Source organism: Tiliqua scincoides, chromosome 6, assembly GCF_035046505.1.
Source record: "Tiliqua scincoides isolate rTilSci1 chromosome 6, rTilSci1.hap2, whole genome shotgun sequence".
NCBI lineage: Eukaryota > Metazoa > Chordata > Lepidosauria > Squamata > Scincidae > Tiliqua > Tiliqua scincoides.
Genome location: NC_089826.1, coordinates 67821642 through 67840934, shown reverse-complemented (window position 1 = coordinate 67840934; position 19293 = coordinate 67821642). Strand labels below are relative to the sequence as shown.

The 19293-nt window shown below is 41.7% G+C and overlaps 1 protein-coding gene across 4 annotated transcripts in view; it reads right to left on the bottom strand.

The window, feature by feature from the left end:
- The window catches only part of FRYL (FRY like transcription coactivator), a 201887-nt gene that overhangs the window by 63691 nt on the left and 118903 nt on the right, over positions 1-19293 (bottom strand). For all 4 annotated transcript variants that reach the window (XM_066632998.1, XM_066632997.1, XM_066632995.1 and 1 more), the window contains 9 exons: positions 15291-15415; positions 13214-13271; positions 8894-8985; positions 7410-7582; positions 6473-6633; positions 5637-5747; positions 4155-4309; positions 3953-4052; positions 3181-3349 (listed from right to left, as the gene is read on the bottom strand). In XM_066632998.1, coding sequence (XP_066489095.1) covers positions 3181-3349; positions 3953-4052; positions 4155-4309; positions 5637-5747; positions 6473-6633; positions 7410-7582; positions 8894-8985; positions 13214-13271; positions 15291-15415 — 1144 coding nt within the window. The remainder of the gene's footprint in view (positions 1-3180; positions 3350-3952; positions 4053-4154; positions 4310-5636; positions 5748-6472; positions 6634-7409; positions 7583-8893; positions 8986-13213; positions 13272-15290; positions 15416-19293) is intronic.

Sequence of the window (19293 nt, the reverse complement as noted above, 5' to 3'; positions counted from 1 at the left end):
AACAAGAAGGGAATCAGAATCAATCTTAAAAAAAAGGCGTAACCAAAATTTAAAGGTGGATTTCCAGGCCATTGTAGAAGGAAGATGTGAACCAAGCTCAAAAGACAGAGTGGACAGTTTAATATAGTTGGGGACCCCAAGGATCCGCCTATAAAAATGGAAGTCTTGCCCTAATGAGGAGAATAAAAAGGAACATAAACTGTGGCAAAAGAAATGTAAGAAGGTGATATGGGAGGCCAAGCGAGGCTATGAGGAATGCATGGCCAACAACATTAAGGGGAATAATAATAGCTTCTTCAAATATGTTAGAAGCAGGAAACCCACCAGAGTAGTGGTTGTCCCTCTAGAAGGTGAGGGAGGGAAAGGGGAGATAAAAGGAGACTTAGAAATGGCAGAGAAATTAAATGAGTTCTTTGCATCTGTCTTCACGGCAGAAGACCACGGGCAGATACCGCTGCCCGAACGGCCCCTCCTGACCAAGGAATTAAGTCAGATAGAAGTTAAAAGAGAAGATGTTTCAGACCTCATTGATAAATTAAAGATCAAGAAGTCACCAGGCCCTGATGGCATCCACCCTAGAGTTATTAAGGAATTGAAAAATGAAGTTGCTGATCTCTTGACTAAGATATGCAACTTGTCCCTCTAAACGGCCACAGTGCCAGAAGATTGGAGGATAGCAAATGTCATGCCTATCTTTAAAAAGGGAAATAGGGTGGACCCGGGAAACTATAGGCCAGTCAGCCTAACATCTATACTGGGTAAGATGGTGGAATGCCTCATCAAAGATAGGATCTCAAAACACATAGATGAACAGGCCTTGCTGAGGGAGAATCAGCATGGCTTCTGTAAGGGTAAGTCTTGCCTCACGAACCTTACAGAATTCTTTGAAAAGGTCAACAGGCATGTGGATGCGGGAGAACCTGTAGACATTATATATCTGGACTTTCAGAAGGCGTTTGACACGGTCCCTCGCCAAAGGCTACTGAAAAAACTCCAGTCAGGGAATTAGAGGACAGGTCCTCTCATGGATTGAGAACTGGTTGGAGGCCAGGAAACAGAGAGTGGGTGTCAATGGGCAATTTTCACAATGGAGAGAAGTGAAAAGCGGTATGCCCCAAGGATCTGTCCTGGGACCGGTGCTTTTCAACCTCTTCATAAATGACCTGGAGACAGGGGTGAGCAGTGAGGTGGCTAAGTTTGCAGACGACACCAAACTTTTCCGAGTGGTGAAGACCAGAAGTGATTGTGAGGAGCTCCAGAAGGATCTCTCCAGACTGGCAGAATGGGCAGCAAAATGGCAGATGCATTTCAATGTCAGTAAGTGTAAAGTCATGCACATTGGGGCAAAAAATCAAAACTTCACATATAGGCTGATGGGTTCTGAGCTGTCTGTGACAGATCAGGAGAGACATCTTGGGGTGGTGGTGGACAGGTCGATGAAAGTGTCGACCCAATGTGCGGCGGCAGTGAAGAAGGCCAATTCTATGCTTGGGATCATTAGAAAAGGTATTGAGAACAAAACTGCTAATATTATAATGCCATTGTACAAACTGATGGTAAGGCTACACCTGGAGTATTGTGTTCAGTTCTGGTTGCCGCATCTCAAAAAAAAAATAGTGGAAATGGAAAAGGTGCAAAAGAGAGCGACTAAGATTATTACTGGGCTGGGGCACCTTCCTTATGAGGAAAGGCTACAGCGTTTGGGTCTCTTCAGCCTAGAAAAGAGGCGCCTGAGGGGGGACATGATTGAGACATACAAAATTATGCAGGGGATGGACAGAGTGGATAGAGAGATGCTCCTTACACTCTCACATAACACCAGAACCAGGGGACATCTGCTAAAATTGAGTGTTGGGAGAGTTAGGACAGACAAAAGAAAATATTTCTTTACTCAGTGTGTGGTTGGTCTGTGGAACTCCTTGCCACAGGATGTGGTGATGGTGTCTTGCCTGGACGCCTTTAAAAGGGGATTGGACAAGTTTCTGGATGAAAAATCCATGACAGGTTACAAGCCATGATGTGCGTGTACAACCTCCTGATTTTAGAAATGGGCTATGTCAGAATGCCAGATGCAAGGGAGGGCACCAGAATGAGGTCTCTTGTTATCTGGTGTGCTCCCTGGGGCATTTGGTGGGCCGCTGTGAGTTACAGGAAGCTGGACTAGATGGGCCTATGGCCTGATCCAGTGGGGCTGTTCTTATAACAGGGAGTGCCACATCAGGAAAGGCCCTCTCATGTCTCCTCATCAATCATACTTTAGGAGGCAATGGGAGGAACAAAAGAGCCTCAGGTGACAATCTTGGAATGAAGAGGTGTATGTATCTTTATGATTGTGTGCAGACTGAGAAGGGATTTAAAATCATTTTTTCCTCACCTTCTGATCCTAGTCTTCAAGACTAAATTTGTCATTTAATCTATCTTAATCATAGAACAACAGTAACAAAATAAAATGCAGGAAGAAGTTTCACAAGCAAGGTATGCCACAAAGATACGGTCCACTGTCACCAACCATGATACCACGGTACACAAAGCAAGGTCTCTCCTGAGGATCTTAATTCACAGCACAATTGCAGACTGAGCAAATACAATGTTTATTAATATAAGGTTTCGCCAGTTGGTATTGTTTCCATAAGAGAACTATTCTGGCTCTTAGGGTAAGAGTACATTTGTGCACAGGAAGAATTAGTGATGAGAATTTTACACTCTTCTTACATGGTGGGAGAAAATAATCAATTGCCTTGATCCTAGGGGAAAAAAGACATAATCAAACCCCACCTCCATTTGAATTTTTGCTTTCAGAAAGAAAAAGTACGCATTCAAATGACAATAAGTAAGCAGAAGGATACACCATACTGCTTTTATGCTCCACGTTTCAGGGGACCCTCAGCAAATTGCCCTCCACATGTCCTCTTCTACTTGATTAGGCCCTGAAAGAGTTGCTCTGCCACCATCACACAACAGCTACAAGTGTACCGATTAGCAGTGGGCGATTCTGAGGGCATTGAGCAGCAGCCCAACAATGCTCACCCTGATACCAGCCCACTATGCTAACCAAAAACTCAGATTATTATTAACAGAAAGGAAAGATAAGTCGAGTTTGAGTGAACAGTAAAGCATCTTCAGATGGTTTAATATGTCTTAAGAAGAAAAGCCCTGGCATAAACAAATGCTCACATATACCTGAAAATATTGCAAGTGTTAATTCTGGGTATGTCCTTGCTAATTCTTCTGAGAGTTGATAATAGGACACAGAATATAAATGTGGCAAAGGTGAAGGCTGGCTCAGTATCCCATCAGTTCTCTGAACCTCCAATTTATGAGCATAGCGAAACATCTTCGGTTCTAGAATCTAGAAAAATGAAATGTACCTATGTAAAACCATCTTGAGAGATAGTATTTTAAACTTACAGCTGAAAACGTTTTAGACAATATATCTCTAAGTCACAGCTCACAGATTCCCACATGGACAGCGCCACATTAAACAGTGTTGTTACTAATAACTGAAATGAAGCAAACACTTAAAAATTAACCATGTAGCCTTGTCTCTCACTTGACTGCCAAAAATATCTTGTGGTTATAGATTTCAGCTGCAGGATAACCCTTGCTGAAGTGGCGTACAACAGATACGGCGCAACCAGGAACCTGAGCCTCGAGTAAAAATTGTAATTTTCATGTCTACATGAAGACTAGAAACACTAATTAGTAACTGCCATATATTGGTAAATGGGAAAACTTCAAAAGTAGATCACTACACTGGAATAAACAAAGGTCACAATTAGATGTTTCTGTACATATGTGGACAACAACTGTGGAAACTTCTCTGGCATGAAAAGCAATGTCATAAGAACATGTTTAATATTAATACATGTGCAGCAATTTTCTCAATTTTTTTTGAAACAAATAATGGACTATTTATTTCTGAGCTTTCATTAAAAAAAACTTGCATACAAACCTGTAAGAGTTGCATAGCAACTTCATAGATAGCCCTAGAAGAGTCAGCTGCTTTAAATAATATTAGATTGAGGAGCGTAACTGTATCACACTGGTAATCCCTGTGAAAAAAATAAGACAACTCTGAGGTACTTAAGAATGATGAAAGAAGTGAGGTTTAAAAAAAATAATCTTAACCAACATTGTTCACAAAACATTCATACCTGTTTTGGAACACACTGGCTATGGCTTTAAAACATCCAGCTGCTACCCGCTTAGAGCCTGTATAACAGCGATCTACAGCCCAATACATGAGGTTACTCTGGTCAGGGTTGAGCTCCAACAGCAACATAACTGCCTCACAACCTAGCTGATGAACCTAAACAAAGAATACAGCATTTAAAACCACAACACAACTTAAAGTTACAAATTACAGCAGAAATGCATATTTTCTTAATTTTTAGCAAAATGTTAACTCTCAAGCAATCACAAAGAGAAGAAAGTTAATCCACCAAACAGATAAGATGGCAATTAAAAGCAAATAAAGAAACCAGTAACTCAGCTACTATCTTCTATACTACACAACACACATTTTGCTTCCTTAAGCGTTATACCAATTCCTGGGTATATTTGGGGTGCTGATTCCAAAAATCAGCATAGTCTGTTTAGTGATTCAAGCAGCTTCCTCATGAGGAAGCCTACACCTATAATGTAGGTGTATATTGATTATACAGCCTATAATGAATGGCTATACTATATCTCCAAAACTAGACGTGATAGGGCAAAACAGATACCATTTTTGGAATCGGCACCCCAAATTCATATCAAACCACCATAAAGTTTTTCCCAAACTTTTCTGACCCTCAATTTTGTAGGCCTGTGTAATTAATATTATAAAAATATTTGACCTTTTTAAAATGTGTTGATAATTACGGTTTACTGTATTTTAGATGTATCAACTTTGGCAATAATTTGTTATGACTGAATCTACTTGTTATTCAGAAAAGCCTCTGAACACAGGCCCTGATCTGAGCTGGTAGCCTTTGTTGGAATACAGGTGCAATGCCACCTGCAGGACTCTGGTGAGCAATGTAGAGACTCCCAAGACCCATTCCCTGCCCTCTGTGGTACACAGAGGAGGAGTTTCCACAGTTCAACTTCCTTCCTCCTTCTCTCATATGTTCTCCCCTTCTCATCCTTACCACTGAAGGAACAGTATCTAAGGGCACAATCCTAACCCACGCTGGAGCAGGCAAGCCAAGAGGCTTGCGCTGCATCCAACACGGGATTGCAGCGGCTCAGCCATAGGCAAGGGGAAACTCTTCCCCTTAAGCGTGGGTAAGGGCTGCACGCCCCTATGGGTCTCCTCGGACCTGGGCCACCTCCAGAGGTGGCGCAAGTCTGAGGAGAGTGGAGTGACTTGAAGCCACTCCACTTGCCCCGGGGACGGGGGTTGGGATCCGGCATAACTGCCGGGTCCCAGCCCTGCCCCCGGCTCCCCGCACGCCTGTCCCCGGGCCCTCCCTCCCCACGCTCTACCTTTGCTGCTTGTGCAAGCGGTGGAAACTTTTAATCGTATAAAAAAAAATTCACCCTGCTAGTTTCCATAAATTGGAAGAAAGGACACAGCTGTCTCTCAGCTTTCCTGAAACTCTAGATTATTTGAACAAATGCATCTTAAATGTCATTGATACTATATATATTACCTTCTTATCCTGTGAGTCCAAAATATTATCAAGCCATTTGTACAAATAGCCATCTGATGAAAGGCCTACATTATCTGCAACAGGGCCACAACATAACACAGCAGACATAGCCTTTAAAAATGGAGAAAATAATGGACCAATTAGGTATAGTTTTTCTTATAATATATTGTAATACTCCAAGACCTGTTGGACACAGTTTCATTTTTCCAGTACTAACAAACCATAACAATGCTTCAATGCACTTCACTATGTGTGTGCGTTTAAATCCATAGATATTTAAGTAGGAAGAAGAGCATTTACTGGATAGGGGCTGTACACTGGAGTTACTGAACTTCTTTGAGACATGTAATACAAGAACTTGCAAGACCAAATGCAAACTGATTGGAAATGTGCATTTCCAATAAATATATTTCAGGCGTGCATACACATTTGCAAACTGGCTCAGCACCTTTCTCCCCCCCCCCCCCAGACATTCTGGCATGAAGGCCAAAGTGCATTTGAGTACATGCAAAATGTCTCTCACTAAAGAATCATAACAAAAAGTTAAAAGCTTTGGATTCATACAAGTTAAAAGAGTACTGCACTAGTTACCAAAGAGGTTGGATATTTGAAACAAAAACATTCCTGTCATCTTATGCAATTAGTGGTCAATTACCAATTACCGGGCCACCACAACAGAAATATGCAGACATTAAAGTTTCAGGTGAGTTGTAAGCTTTGCAGATACACCACAGCTTACATCACTATCCTGAAACAAGGGCTAAGGAAGTAGCAGTTGACCAAAATATTTTTAATATGATTAAAACACTACAAAAATCTGTTCTTAAGAACATTACCTTCAGTGCACAGTACTGATGTCTGTTGATTTGCATGTTTCTATCACTGTATCTATCCAAGGGAGTAAACATGATGCTGAAAGGACCTGCCCAGTGACTGAACAACATAAAGAGACTGTGACGTAGGCTCTGCTGTGGGAAGACACTTCTCCTCTGGTGCACTAAAAAGAAGCATAGAGTTAATTATATAGATCCATCAATGAAAAACAAAATAAGTTTCATTATTTTCAAAAGGGAAAAGACTGCTTCCGTTACCAAGAGTTGTGCATAAAAAAGCTAAGCTCTGGTCTTACCACAGAACTTTCAGCATCAAAAACATAACATTTCTTACCCAAGAGATAATTACATTAATTCACTTTCTAGTTCTGAGCTGTAAATTGTCTATTGTGCCATGATACAGCCTGTAGACAGTATGAATCAGCTGAGTACAATAAGTTCTCTTTATATATGAATTCACATATCGGTGAGGGGCAGAATTGCCACCTACCTTGCGTTTCCCGCTAGGCTATTCTCAGCTATCTGCTATCTAAAAGTCTCTGCAGCCTTCTGAAGGTCTCTGCTGGTTTCCCGAGTGCAGCAAAGACTGTCTGGAGGCTGCAGGGACCTTCAAAATGATAACCGAGACATGCAGAGCCTTAGAAGTAGCCAGGGAAAGCAGAAGCCCTATAGGTAAGGTACCCCTCCTCCAACCCACTGCCCCTAACTCCATTGATCCCATAAGATCAATGGTTCATTGTGTGCAAATTCTCTATCCGCTAGGATCTGCAGGAACCTAATCCTATCAGATAGCGGGAACTGACTGTAACTACTAATCACACTGGAAAAATCTATGACTTTGATTTTCAGAATAATTTACCATTTGTCAACAGAATAAAAGCTTACTTGCTTATAAGCAGTTGGGGGGGGCAAAGGAATAAAAAAATTTGGTTTTGAATACCTGGAACATTCTGAATGATATTTGCCACTAAGGCACTAAAATGGCATCGGATATCTTTCAGTGTGTCAGAGTCCTTTTCATTTTCCGCTTCTAGGAGCTGCCTTGTTAGATCCACATACTCCAATAAAGTGTTGTTGAGGGAATGTGTTTCATTATCAAGGCCACCACTTGCACTATAAAAGAGAATATTAAAATTACAAATAAAGTTCCAATTTAAATACAAAAGTCATAATACAAAATAAAGGTCCTGGAATAGGATATATTCCCAAAACAATTTACTAGCACCAGAAAACATCTGTTGGGATTTCTCTGAGCTGCAAAGCAGTCAAATGCCATATATAAGTTAAAAAGTGCAGCAACCAAAACTGGATCCAGTGTGCAGTTGTTCCTCTTGCCAGATATATCTTTCTGGTCCCAATCCTATTCTCCGCCTCCAGTACTGATGCAGCCACATCAAAAAAATATGTACTGCATCCAACGGGACGAGACGAGACGGTGACCCAAAGACATATAGGAGGTAAGAAGAAATAATTTGTACTTATGTCTGTGTAAGCCCTTGGACCACCCATGGGTCTCCTCAGACATACGCTACCTCTTTTGGTGGCATATGTCCAAAGAGAGAAAAAGGGCAGGGAAGTTTAAAACAGAAAGGATAAGTTCCAGCACAAGCCATTGTGATCAGATCATCCTCCTCCCTGGCACCATCGCTGACTTCTGGCACCAGGGGCTCCAGAGGGGTTGCTGCCATGAGGCAGCACCACTTGCTGTTCCTAGCAGTGGACCAGTTGAACAGTGTATGATGTCACATTTTGTGATGCTGTAGGTCAGGTTATGCTACTGGAATGCGAGTTCTGGCAGTGTAGCCCAATCATAGGATTGGGCTGCTAGTATTGTAAAAGGTATCTACAGTTTCACTGGGTCCTGGGTTGTTCCAAATGCCTTGGTACGTCACATCATGAAGGTAACTTACATATGTTTTTAAAACTGTCACATTGTCACACACCATCTGTTTAAACACAGATGTTCCAAAGAGATTTCTATTTCAGTAAACCTGGATCTGAAGATAAAAGTGCTCCAAACTCTGGAATTCCACACAATGCCCATTCCTCCCTCCCTTACACCTGGTCTCACACTGGTACAGAGAAGCAAGAAGCCTTCCCCTACAAAGAGATACTCCAGTTAAGTTGAAGTGTTCCTCTGCAACATATTATAGAACGAATGTAGTATAGTGACTAGACATATGCTAAAATCCCAATGGAACCACAAAACTCATTGGATGACCTTGGACCAGTTATCTCATAGCCTAACCTACAGAGTTTGTTATGAGAATAAAATGGAAGGTTGGGAGAAGAGAGACAATCATGTATGGCACTCCAGGCTTCTTGAAGAAAGGGTGAGATAACAAATAATAAAAAATAATATTAGCATAGTAGTTAATCCAAACTTGTTTAGCAGAAATATTTGTTCATAAACTTCATGCCTACCTGTGACTAATGATCCCTGCATCGGCCAACAGCTCAAATATTCGTACAAGCTGTACACGTAAAATATCTCGACGCCTGCGTCGTTTCATATTCTGTTGGAGAAGATTAAATAAAGTGGCACTGTGAAACTACACCCAAGTTTTCATATTTGGAAGATTAATTGTATCACTTAAATGAAACTGATAATATGCCATTTTGGTCATTTAACTTTCGAAGCGCTAAACTGCAGCATATAACTTTAAATCAAATGGAGCATTCTCTTGAAGAAAAAAAAAACAAGTTCTTCTATGCATACTGATGAAGATAATGCATACTTCAGAGGATAAACCAATTCCAAATTGCTCCCTTGTACCAGAACAACTCCAGACAAATGTCTGATATTTGATATGGGAAGGTGTGCCAAAACAAGATGCTTATGTCATGCTTTAACTTTAGGGTGGCCTAGTTTAATCAGAAAGGGCTATTTATTTATTTGAAGAATTTCTACCTCACCTTTCTTACGATACGTGCACTCAAGGTGGCTTACAAGTTTTTTAAACATATAAAAATAACAATTAGAATAATGACAAAGACAAATAATGACAAATAATGACAAAGACACCATAGAATCACATAAAAACAATTAAAAATTACATTTAATTAAAATGCCAGTTCATCACGTCAGCCATTGAAACCCTGAACAAAAAGGTCTTAAGGCTCCACCAACAGGTCTCCAATTATGAAGCTGTTCCTAGTTTCAAGGGGAGGGAGTGCCACAACTGGGGCACCACCACCAGGAAGACTCTATTCCTTGCTACCTTCCCCCTCACCTCCATTAATGGTAGCGTGGTTAAAGGGCCCTCTCTGATAAGGACAGTATTCAGATTACATGGAAGGAGGAGGTCCCTCAAATACCCTGGTCTTGAGCTGTAAAGGGCCTTAGCATCTTGAGTTGTGCCTGAAAACAAACCAGCAGCCAGCGCAGCTGCTGAAGCAGTGGCCCAATCTGAGTTGCACCGATGGTCCCCTGCAACCACATGGGCAGGTGCATTCTGCACTAACTGCAGTTTCCAGACAGTCTTCAATAGCAGCCCCACACAGAGAATGTTGCAGCAATCTAATTTAGACATCACTAAAGCATGGGTCACCATGGCCAAGTCTGAGCAATTAAGGGAGCAATCCTAACCCCTTAAGTCAGTGCTTTCCAGCACTAACATAAGGGCAATGCAGCTCTGAGGTAAGGAAACAAACATAAGCAAGTGACATAGGTAAGTGACACCCAACTGCAGGATGCAGCACATGCCCCATTGGCGCCGCTATGCCAGTGCTGGAAAGCACTGACATAAGGGATCAGGATTGCGCCCTAAATTATAGTTGCAGCTGTTGGATTAGCCAAGGCTGAGCAAAGGTTCCCCTTGCCACAGCTGCCACCTTGGAATCCAAGAACAGATGCACATCCAGGAGGATTCCAGACTACTACTTCCTAATTTTATAATCATTATTAATGGAAAGAGTGACACAACACATCCAACATTACTGAAGAGAGTGCATGCCAGTATTCATTGCAAGACCATCCAATAAATGCCAACATGGGACATGGATTCGATAAAGCTCTTTTTCAAAAATCTAAAGGGAGTTTTCAATCAACATTCCCAACACTCTCAGCTGAAATAAATTGGGTTCGTTTTAATAGTCTTACAATTTTAACAGCGCCATAGTGCCATCCCTCAACAGAGAAGCTGTACAAATAAGCCTACTGTTCCAACTATATCTTCTTCAAGAGCTAGCTCTCAATAAAATTATGCTTTAAATATCCTGTAGTAAGAATAGGCACAAATGATGAAATTACTGCTCACTACCACCGGCATAGCAATCTTTACATTGTGCAGTGACAAACAGTAAACACAGAAACCTCACAGCGATATCAATCTTGGGTTTTCTTTGAATGTGCCACTTTTGCAGCCTGCATAGATGAAGACAATCAAGCTACATCTAGAGCTAGAGATTGTTCATTCCAACTGCAAACCTTTGGACCATATCAAAAAAATGGAAGATAGGGAAAGTAAGTTTGTGTAACATCTGATGGAGGTTGTGTTACGTAGATTTGGAGATGTCTGGCCTCAGGCAGGAATCTCAATGGGGGACACTCCAGTGGAATTCAGAATTGGGGAGTGAGGAAGAGAATAATTTTATGCTTGGTGTCAAACTATATGTCTAAAGCAGGGGTGTCCAAACTTTTTGGCAGGAGGGTCACTTCATCTCTCTGACACTGTGTTGGGGGCTGGGGAAAAAAAGAATTTACATTTCAAATATGAATAAATTTACATAAATGAATATATTAAAGATGAAACTTATATGAATGAATGAAGGTCTTGCAATAGCTCAAGACCTATAAAAGGCCTTGCACAAAGCAAGGTTGGCCTTCTCTTCGCTGCCGATGCTGCATCACAGAGCTCAAACAGCAAGCAGTAGAGGGAGCCCTCGGCCCGCATTTCACATGACAGGTCAAACAGTTGCCCTCATGCTAAGAGTAGTTGCGTCAAGTCAGCACAGCTCCAGCAAGTCGCTGGAGGGTCAGAGGCTCATTTGAGATTGGGGGCTCCCCACAGGCCGGATTGAGAGTCCCCGAGGGCTGTAAACAGCCCCTGGGCTAGGGTTTGGGCACCCCTGGTCTAAAGGAACATCAACGCTGGGAAACTAGGACTGAAATTTCCCAACTTGTCTTGTGTCTTGAAGAGTCTGTCTTGGTGCTAGAGAGGAACAACAAAGATAAAGAGGATCAGACACAGCTGTGTAATCCAGAAAAAGGAGCAAAGGTGTGAAGGTATTTTCCAAAACATTGGGAGACCTCTAATTTTTTATAATGGGTCATAGGATGAAAAACTTTTTTTTTTCCTAACAGGATACTTGGGATGGCCTACATGCTAAACTGCACAAAGATAGCAACAGTGGTCCCTCTTATCTGTGGGCGATCTTCTCCCAGAACCCAGCGGATACCAACTTCCATGGATAATTAAATCCACAGAAAAGCCCTCAAAGGACCTCCCAGACATGACTGGAAGAGCCTTCAAGTGACGTCCAGGATACCCTTCAGATATGGGGTTTACACCTACGTTGAGTCAAATACTGCAGATGAGAAGGGCCCACTGTGCATCACCCTATTTTTTCTATTAATTGGAGAGTTTATGGTCTCCCTCTTGCTTTATTCCTCTTAGCTCTTTTAAATGTATTTGTGTGGAGTGGTTGTTTGGATGAAGGGGAACACACACACCTAGCTAAATTCATTGCCTAGACCTGGGTTCTTCAACCTTGGGGTAGGGAACCAAATAGAGTCACAAAGCCTCAGTTGTGGGGTCGTGGCAACTTCCAGGAATGAAAAAGGTTGAATACCAATAGACTAGAACACTATCAGGAAAAGGGGGAGGCATCTGGTGTACGCCTTCAGGTACCAGGAGATTGTGTCCCAGTCCTACTCACGTTCTTAGTAATTGTGCTAAAACAGCTCTCACAAGTGCCAGGCTTCCTGGTATCTCTTTCTGCTCTCTCTAATAAGAATATTTAGTTACACTGAACAGTACAGGGAGGGCATTATAGGAACGGGGAGTGGTTGGTGACAGGATGGGAGTGGGTAAATAGGGTCCTGGGAATCCACAGTGAATTGGGGACAGGATTGACAGTGGGTTCCATATTATTTATATATTGGGGTTGAGGTATGAAAGAGATTGAAGACCACTGGCCTAGACCATTTGGATATATTACCAAAAATGGAATTTAAGAAGAAGCACATCAGTTGTCTTCCCTGGGTTGCAAAAGGAGAGCTAGACACGGAAGTGGTGGCGGCTATCAATTTGAATAAATTGATGGTGCATAATTTGCCTAAATTGGTGGTAGATACCATTTGAACAATTTGTTGGAAGACAAAAAGGGATGTAAGGAATTTCTGAGTGCAGATTCAATATGCTTTGGCAGAGACACCCAACCCAGAAACGAAAACCATAAAAAGTGAGTCCACAGAATATTCTCTACAGACCACAGCCATTACATCCACTCACTTGCAAACTTGTGGTATATTATGATTCAATACTTTATAGTATTGACTGCAGTTGCTTCTGTTACTATCATGGATCACAGCAATACATATGACCAGTAAAACTAGATCATTTGTAAAATTCACTGATTTTTTTTTTTTAGTTCTGAACATTCTGGACTAAAAAAATCATTCAAGTTTGCTAATGAACTGGTACATTATATTTTAGCTAGAGACATTAAAGGAACGGTTCATTCCTTACAATCAGAATGGTACAGCAGAATGCTTAATGCAATTTTAAAAAATTTGATTACCTCTGGTCTTCTTTCAAGTGCTTCTTTAATTATAGGATGCAACTCTTCTATTAATTCCCTGGATTAAAATATCAAGTCAAAGAATACAGTAAAATAGTCCATTATGGTTGAAATCCTAAACACACAAACTGCCCAATCCTATCCAGGGCACAACCCATACCGTATTCAGTGCTAGTTAGAAGCAGGCTGGAGGTCTCCTTGGGGTAAGAAAACATTTGTTCCCTTAACCTGTGCAAAGATCTAGTCTGCCCAATGGGGCTACTCAGATCTACAACACAAAATTGCTGTTGGAAGTCCCGTGTTGTGAGGAAGGGCTTGGGAGGGGAATGGAATGTGACATAAGCCAGTGCTGCCAATTCTACTCCCTTCTGGTCTGATTCGTTCCCCCCCTGCCCCCCCTGCACTGCTCTGTGCAGCTTCTACCTGCTCTGCCAGGAACTGCTCTGGATCTGGTGTTGGAGGGATGGCGCAGGCCTTCCCGCTGGTGCTCCTTATTCTCCAAGTGCCACAAGAGTGATTTACAACATGTTTGTGACATCCTCAGCTGTTGCAGCTGCCCCTGCACCAGCACGAGGAAAGAACAGGATGGCACTGTGTCTTGCACCATGACTTGCATCTCAGTGGGTATGTCTGGAATTGTGCCATAAATTCCAAATATTACCATGCAAAAATATCAACCTCAGGTTAACTTTAATACATGTACTTAAACCATTTTGCCCAGCCCACAGGTGCACACATTTGGTCCCTGTTGCATATATGCAACATTGGGCAGAAATGGCTTAAATTCATTTGTGGCAACTGTTTTGTGACTTTGTACCATTTGTGACTTTGTCTCCAGTTCTCCTATGCAGGCTGACAAGCAGCTCCATCTCTCACAAGGAGGGCAGCCAAGACGCTTCTTGCTCACACCAAGAGCAGGTGGAATCACTCAGCTCGGCTTGTCAGCTGCTTCAAGGTCTTGCCATTCTCAGCCATTCAGGGAGCTGCCAGTGTCCTCAAACTGGCGATCTTCTGATGTTATCTTTGGGCTAACGGAGGCTCTACCCTCTAGACCAGACCTCCTGCCCAATTCTGATATCCCCAAGATCTGATATGGTTTAGAAATGTCTAGGGATGGGAACTTGACTCTTAAAAGATTCAACTCGAGTTGCAAAAACACGTTTTCCACAACTTGTCAGAACTCGAGTCATACGCATCACTGACTCAGACCCTGACTTGCAGTGGCTTGGAAAAGAGACATGACTTGTAGATACTCAAGTTACAAAGACTCATGGTTTTTGTGTCTATGACTCGGTTTTATTTCTGTGTGTGCTTGCTTGCCTGCCACTTCTGTCCCCTCATGCTGTCTGTCCTGTCCCACCTTCCTAAGCTCAGACAATTCCCTGTTGGTCTGTGGTGTGCTGCTTAGTGCTCCTTCTGAAGACGTTATCAGGAGTTGTGAACAGGAGGGGTTGTCGCTGGGGTTCATAAGGAACAGAACAGTTTTCTTCACTGCTATTCTCACTCAAATAACAGTACAGTTTCGTTTACGTAAATGAAATGAAAATAGTTGAAGTGAAGGACTTCAACATATCGCTGACTGCAGGTGGGCTGGGAACATCAAGAGAGTGTTAAATGAGAACTCTGATGCACACATACCACCAGCACCTCTGAGTTTTCTCTGGAGCCACACACTTGCTTCTTGTAAAGACTCAGGCTCAAGTCAAAGTGACTTTAAAAAAGGCTCAGGACAAGCTGCAACAGTTGCCCATTATGACTCATGAGCACGTTGAGTCAAAGGGGCAGAGACTCGTCACTCTGGTTCAGTGACTCAAGCACATCCCTGGAAATGTCATGAATTCATAGAATTTAATAGGAGACAAGTGAAATTGATAACTTGTTCAGTCCCTTGTCAGTTTGCCTACCTGGATTACTTCTTGTTTTTAAAGTAACATTATTGAGTACTTATACAAGTAAGGTTTTAATAGTAATATTTATGTATGAAGCATTTAATATTGCCAAGATATCATTACTAGCTTTACAATTTGGTAGAATAGCTGCATTTTGCTTCCTGCTGAATGGATAGAATGTAAATTACCTGAAAGCACCAGGACTGGTCCTGCCAAGGCCCAGCACAAGGGATTCTGTAATTTCCATGCTCTCTGAGCGCATCATTGGAACAATGTGCTTAAACAATGATGAAGGGGACGGAACACCAATTATCTGCAAACACAAGTAGGATATCAATACCAAGTCAGTATCATAATTAAATCAACTTCAGGATAATAGTTATAATTATAAACAGAACAAATGGGAAGTGATGCTCAATAAAGAGCAGTTAAGAAAGGTACAGGAAAGAGGTTAGAGCACCTTCTGCATCTAACAGGATACTGCAGTAACCTATTTGGAGATCTACCTTGAATATTATCACAAGTCATTCTGTTTTGTCCACATCACCATTATTTTTGTCCTCTGAACATATCTTTACGTGTGTGGTAGTCAGATGATTACTGGATCTAGTAATTGGCAACTATAGTACTTCTAGTCTGTCTCAACCTGAAATTGGGTTTAAACTGGGACCACATATTGCTGCTGTCACCCAAGACCAAATGAGGTAGAATGCTTCCTTAGGTCAAATCTCTCTTCCAGAAGAATGAAGAGCCTTAAGTTCCCACGGGTCCCCTTTAAAAGCCAGACACCATGAAGACTGGCAGTCTGAGAAGACGGGGGCACTAACTTCCAAGTGAACCCAATCAAGCAGGTTAAAAACTGTTAAAAAAGAGACTTTATGACGTGAAACACACCAAAATAAGGAGAAAACGAAAGGCAAAAAATAAAGCCCTTGAGGAAACACAGAAACGCAATGGAAGGTTTAAGTGGATGGTTGGGCAAAGATTGGTATGGAGATGTACAAAGAAAATAAAACACAGTAATGAGGCTTACTGGGTACTTTCTCTACCCAAGTACTCACTAGTCTTGTCGCAGGAAAGGGGCTTACACCCACACCTAGATGGCAGGTCTTGGGACTTACATCCACACCTAGATAGCAGGTGGGTGACCCTTGCCTATGAATACAACACTGAGATGAAAGACCAGGGCAAATGCACAAAGGGGGATGTATGACACTGGCACACCTGGGGGGATCATGTGGGGCAAATGACCTGGGGTGCCACACCTCTGGGGGTGGCATCTCTGGGCACCCCCTGCTGCCATCCACTTCCCCCACTGCTGCTGCATTTAACTCTCCTCTGGAGCCCTTCTGAGTGCCAGGGCAGTGGGTGTGCCTCTGGAGGGCCATTAAAGGTCACTTCTGGTTTTCATTGGAAAACCAGAAGGAACGTTTAAAGGCCCTCTTGAGGCCTCAGAAGACCTCTGCAGCGCCGGAGGAGACTGCATGCAGCTGCCCCAGACACCAAAGTAAGGGGAACAATCAGGGAGGTAGCATTCTGCAATCCTTCTCCAGGTCACACAAGGGCCAGGATTGCAACTGATGCATGACACAACTTTTTAATAATGTAAGCATTAATTGAGTTTTATCTGTAGGTTTGGATACTGAGCATGTGTACATATGTGTGCCACCTGGGCCCTTGACTTTCCTGCCCCTGATTGAGGAGGAGAAGAAGGAGAATATGACAAATATAATGACTGCCTTTGAATTAAGAATCAGCAGGTTCTTCATAATGTTGAGGCAACACAGGCTTCCTTAGGGCTAGAAAGGTCAGACAAGTGGAAAATAAAGGAAAAGGAGGGATTTTCCCTTTTAGAGTAATGTCTGCAATAGGAATATTTTTCTTTGAGAAGTGAAGATTACTACATATGGACAAGTATCAGCCATATGTTACATACCCATTTTAACTGAAGTTAATGAGCCCATGTGAACATATAAAAGTTTCCAGTAATAAGGTTAGCAATAGCACCAGAAAGGAGCCTGAACATCAATAATTTACACTCAGTCTTTGCCAGTCCTGGAATCCAAAAACATCTCCAGTAGTTTCTAAATCCACATACTATTAGTCTTCACAATTTCTTACATTAATGAATACATGGTGGTTGTGTATCTAATATACAGAAATACAGATTACTACTTGAGGTTTTCATCAAATCCTCCAGTTTCTGTGTTATGGAGTCTGTTTTCATGATCTCCTACTATGATTATACAGCCTCTTTCCTAAGCTGCAATATTACTGGACAGGAACCAAACAATAATTTATGTACTCAACAAACTACTCCTTTGCTTTGGAGCTTGAGAAGACTACTTCTATCACATGAACGCCCTCCCACAGCAATTTCATTGATGCATTCAAGATCAATTTCTCTCTCTTTTTAAACTTGGGGGAAAAAATCTTTCTAGCCTGGTCTGGACACTACCCCGGCAGAGTTATAGGTTTGCCAGTGCATGTTTTCCTATTTGGGCTTCCACTGTAAAAAAAGGATCTATCCCTTGGGTGAAATCCAGTCCACCAGTGCTACACTCTGATGTGGTTCAATTTCAGAGAGCACCGTCTCCCCTTTTTTCCCTGAACCAACACACACAAGGCAGCATGATTGAGTGTGAAGATAAATGGGAAATTATGTATACTGCTCAGGACACCATCCAGCTTTCCCCTTGGTATAAGTTACTCATGCTTTCTTGGGAAGAAAAGGAAGACTGGATTAGAACGTAGAAGCCACATACAGTGAGGATCTTGGAGCCATACATAGACCTTCCATTCATGCCAGTGTCATTTCTGGCTGCTTGCGCATACCCTGATACAGATAATCTGGCCACTGGAAAAAAGGGGTTAAGTGAGCCCAATTAGGATATTCCATCCTTGGGTGCCAAGTATGCAGTGGACTGGATTTTGCCCCTTGTCTTTTGCAATCAGATTGGCATTCTAATTAGGTTTCTCAGGGTCTTCTGTTTGTGTGGGAATGGGGAGAGTCTAAGAAGTCTCCATGCAACTTGCAGGCATTTTACCTTTTATCCTTTCCCTTCCTGTCCTTCTCTTGTTTATTCTATCCCTCACTGGTTTCTCCACGTCTAAACCATGGACAGTAAATTCTTGGGGCATATCTATTTGCTTTTTGTGAAGCATCAGGCACACCTGTTACAGTATAAATAAATAAAAATTACTATTTCTCTTCCCCTCTCCTTCCCCATGAGATCTGATATTTTGATTGTAAGAAAGTGGAAGAGCTGAGACTTTTATTTAAAAAAAACCTGAATGCCCTTCAGTGGTTAACTAAAAGGTAGCGAAGATTACAGCCTATTTGAAATTGGTGACTATAGATACATCAACCTACCTACAATTTCTAAATATTATACTGTGCTACATGAGTATTTTACTTGCAAATAAATTGCTCTTGTATGTATGTTCAATAATTTGGCCAATTTAGACATCATACCAAACTATGGTTTGAACTTCACCTCAAACCATAGTCTGAGGTATTTGCTTGCTTCTTTTTCCATCTGCTTAGCACTCCTGTTGGTATGGGTAGGCTCCATCCATAAGCACAGCTGAAAGTATGATTTTTTTCACTTCAAATTATAATTTGATCAAACCATGATTTGTAGACCCACTTCAAATGCTGGTTGCAAGCTGTAATTTGTCAATTCAGACATCCCATCAAATCATAGTTAAACATTAGCTTAGCTTCCTTAACGAAGTTTGATTTTATGTCTGTAAACTGAGCTTTATGGTTAACAAAGGCCAACCAGTTTAAAATGCTGGCAACTCAAAGTATTGTACTGATTTTAAATATCAGTGACAACTTCACAAGCAAAACATACAGGCTATCTATTCACTATGTTGACTGCTGAGGAATGAAGAAAAAAATTCCATGGCTACTTTATTTCACCAGATGAAGTTTAAGAAAAAGACCCTCAATACTAATGAAATATATGTAGATAATTAAAGCTTTAGGTATATAAATTAGAAAATAGGCATGCTTCATCTGTAGTTTGGAAAACTAAGAACTGATAAAGATGAGAAGTAGCATCTCATTGTTTAAAACTGGAGAACGACCACAGGGAACGGCAGGCTCAGCATCTTTATTCCATTTATGGTGAGAAGGCAAGAAAGCAATCATCTTTGACAATAAGTGGCCTCATCCCCAGACTT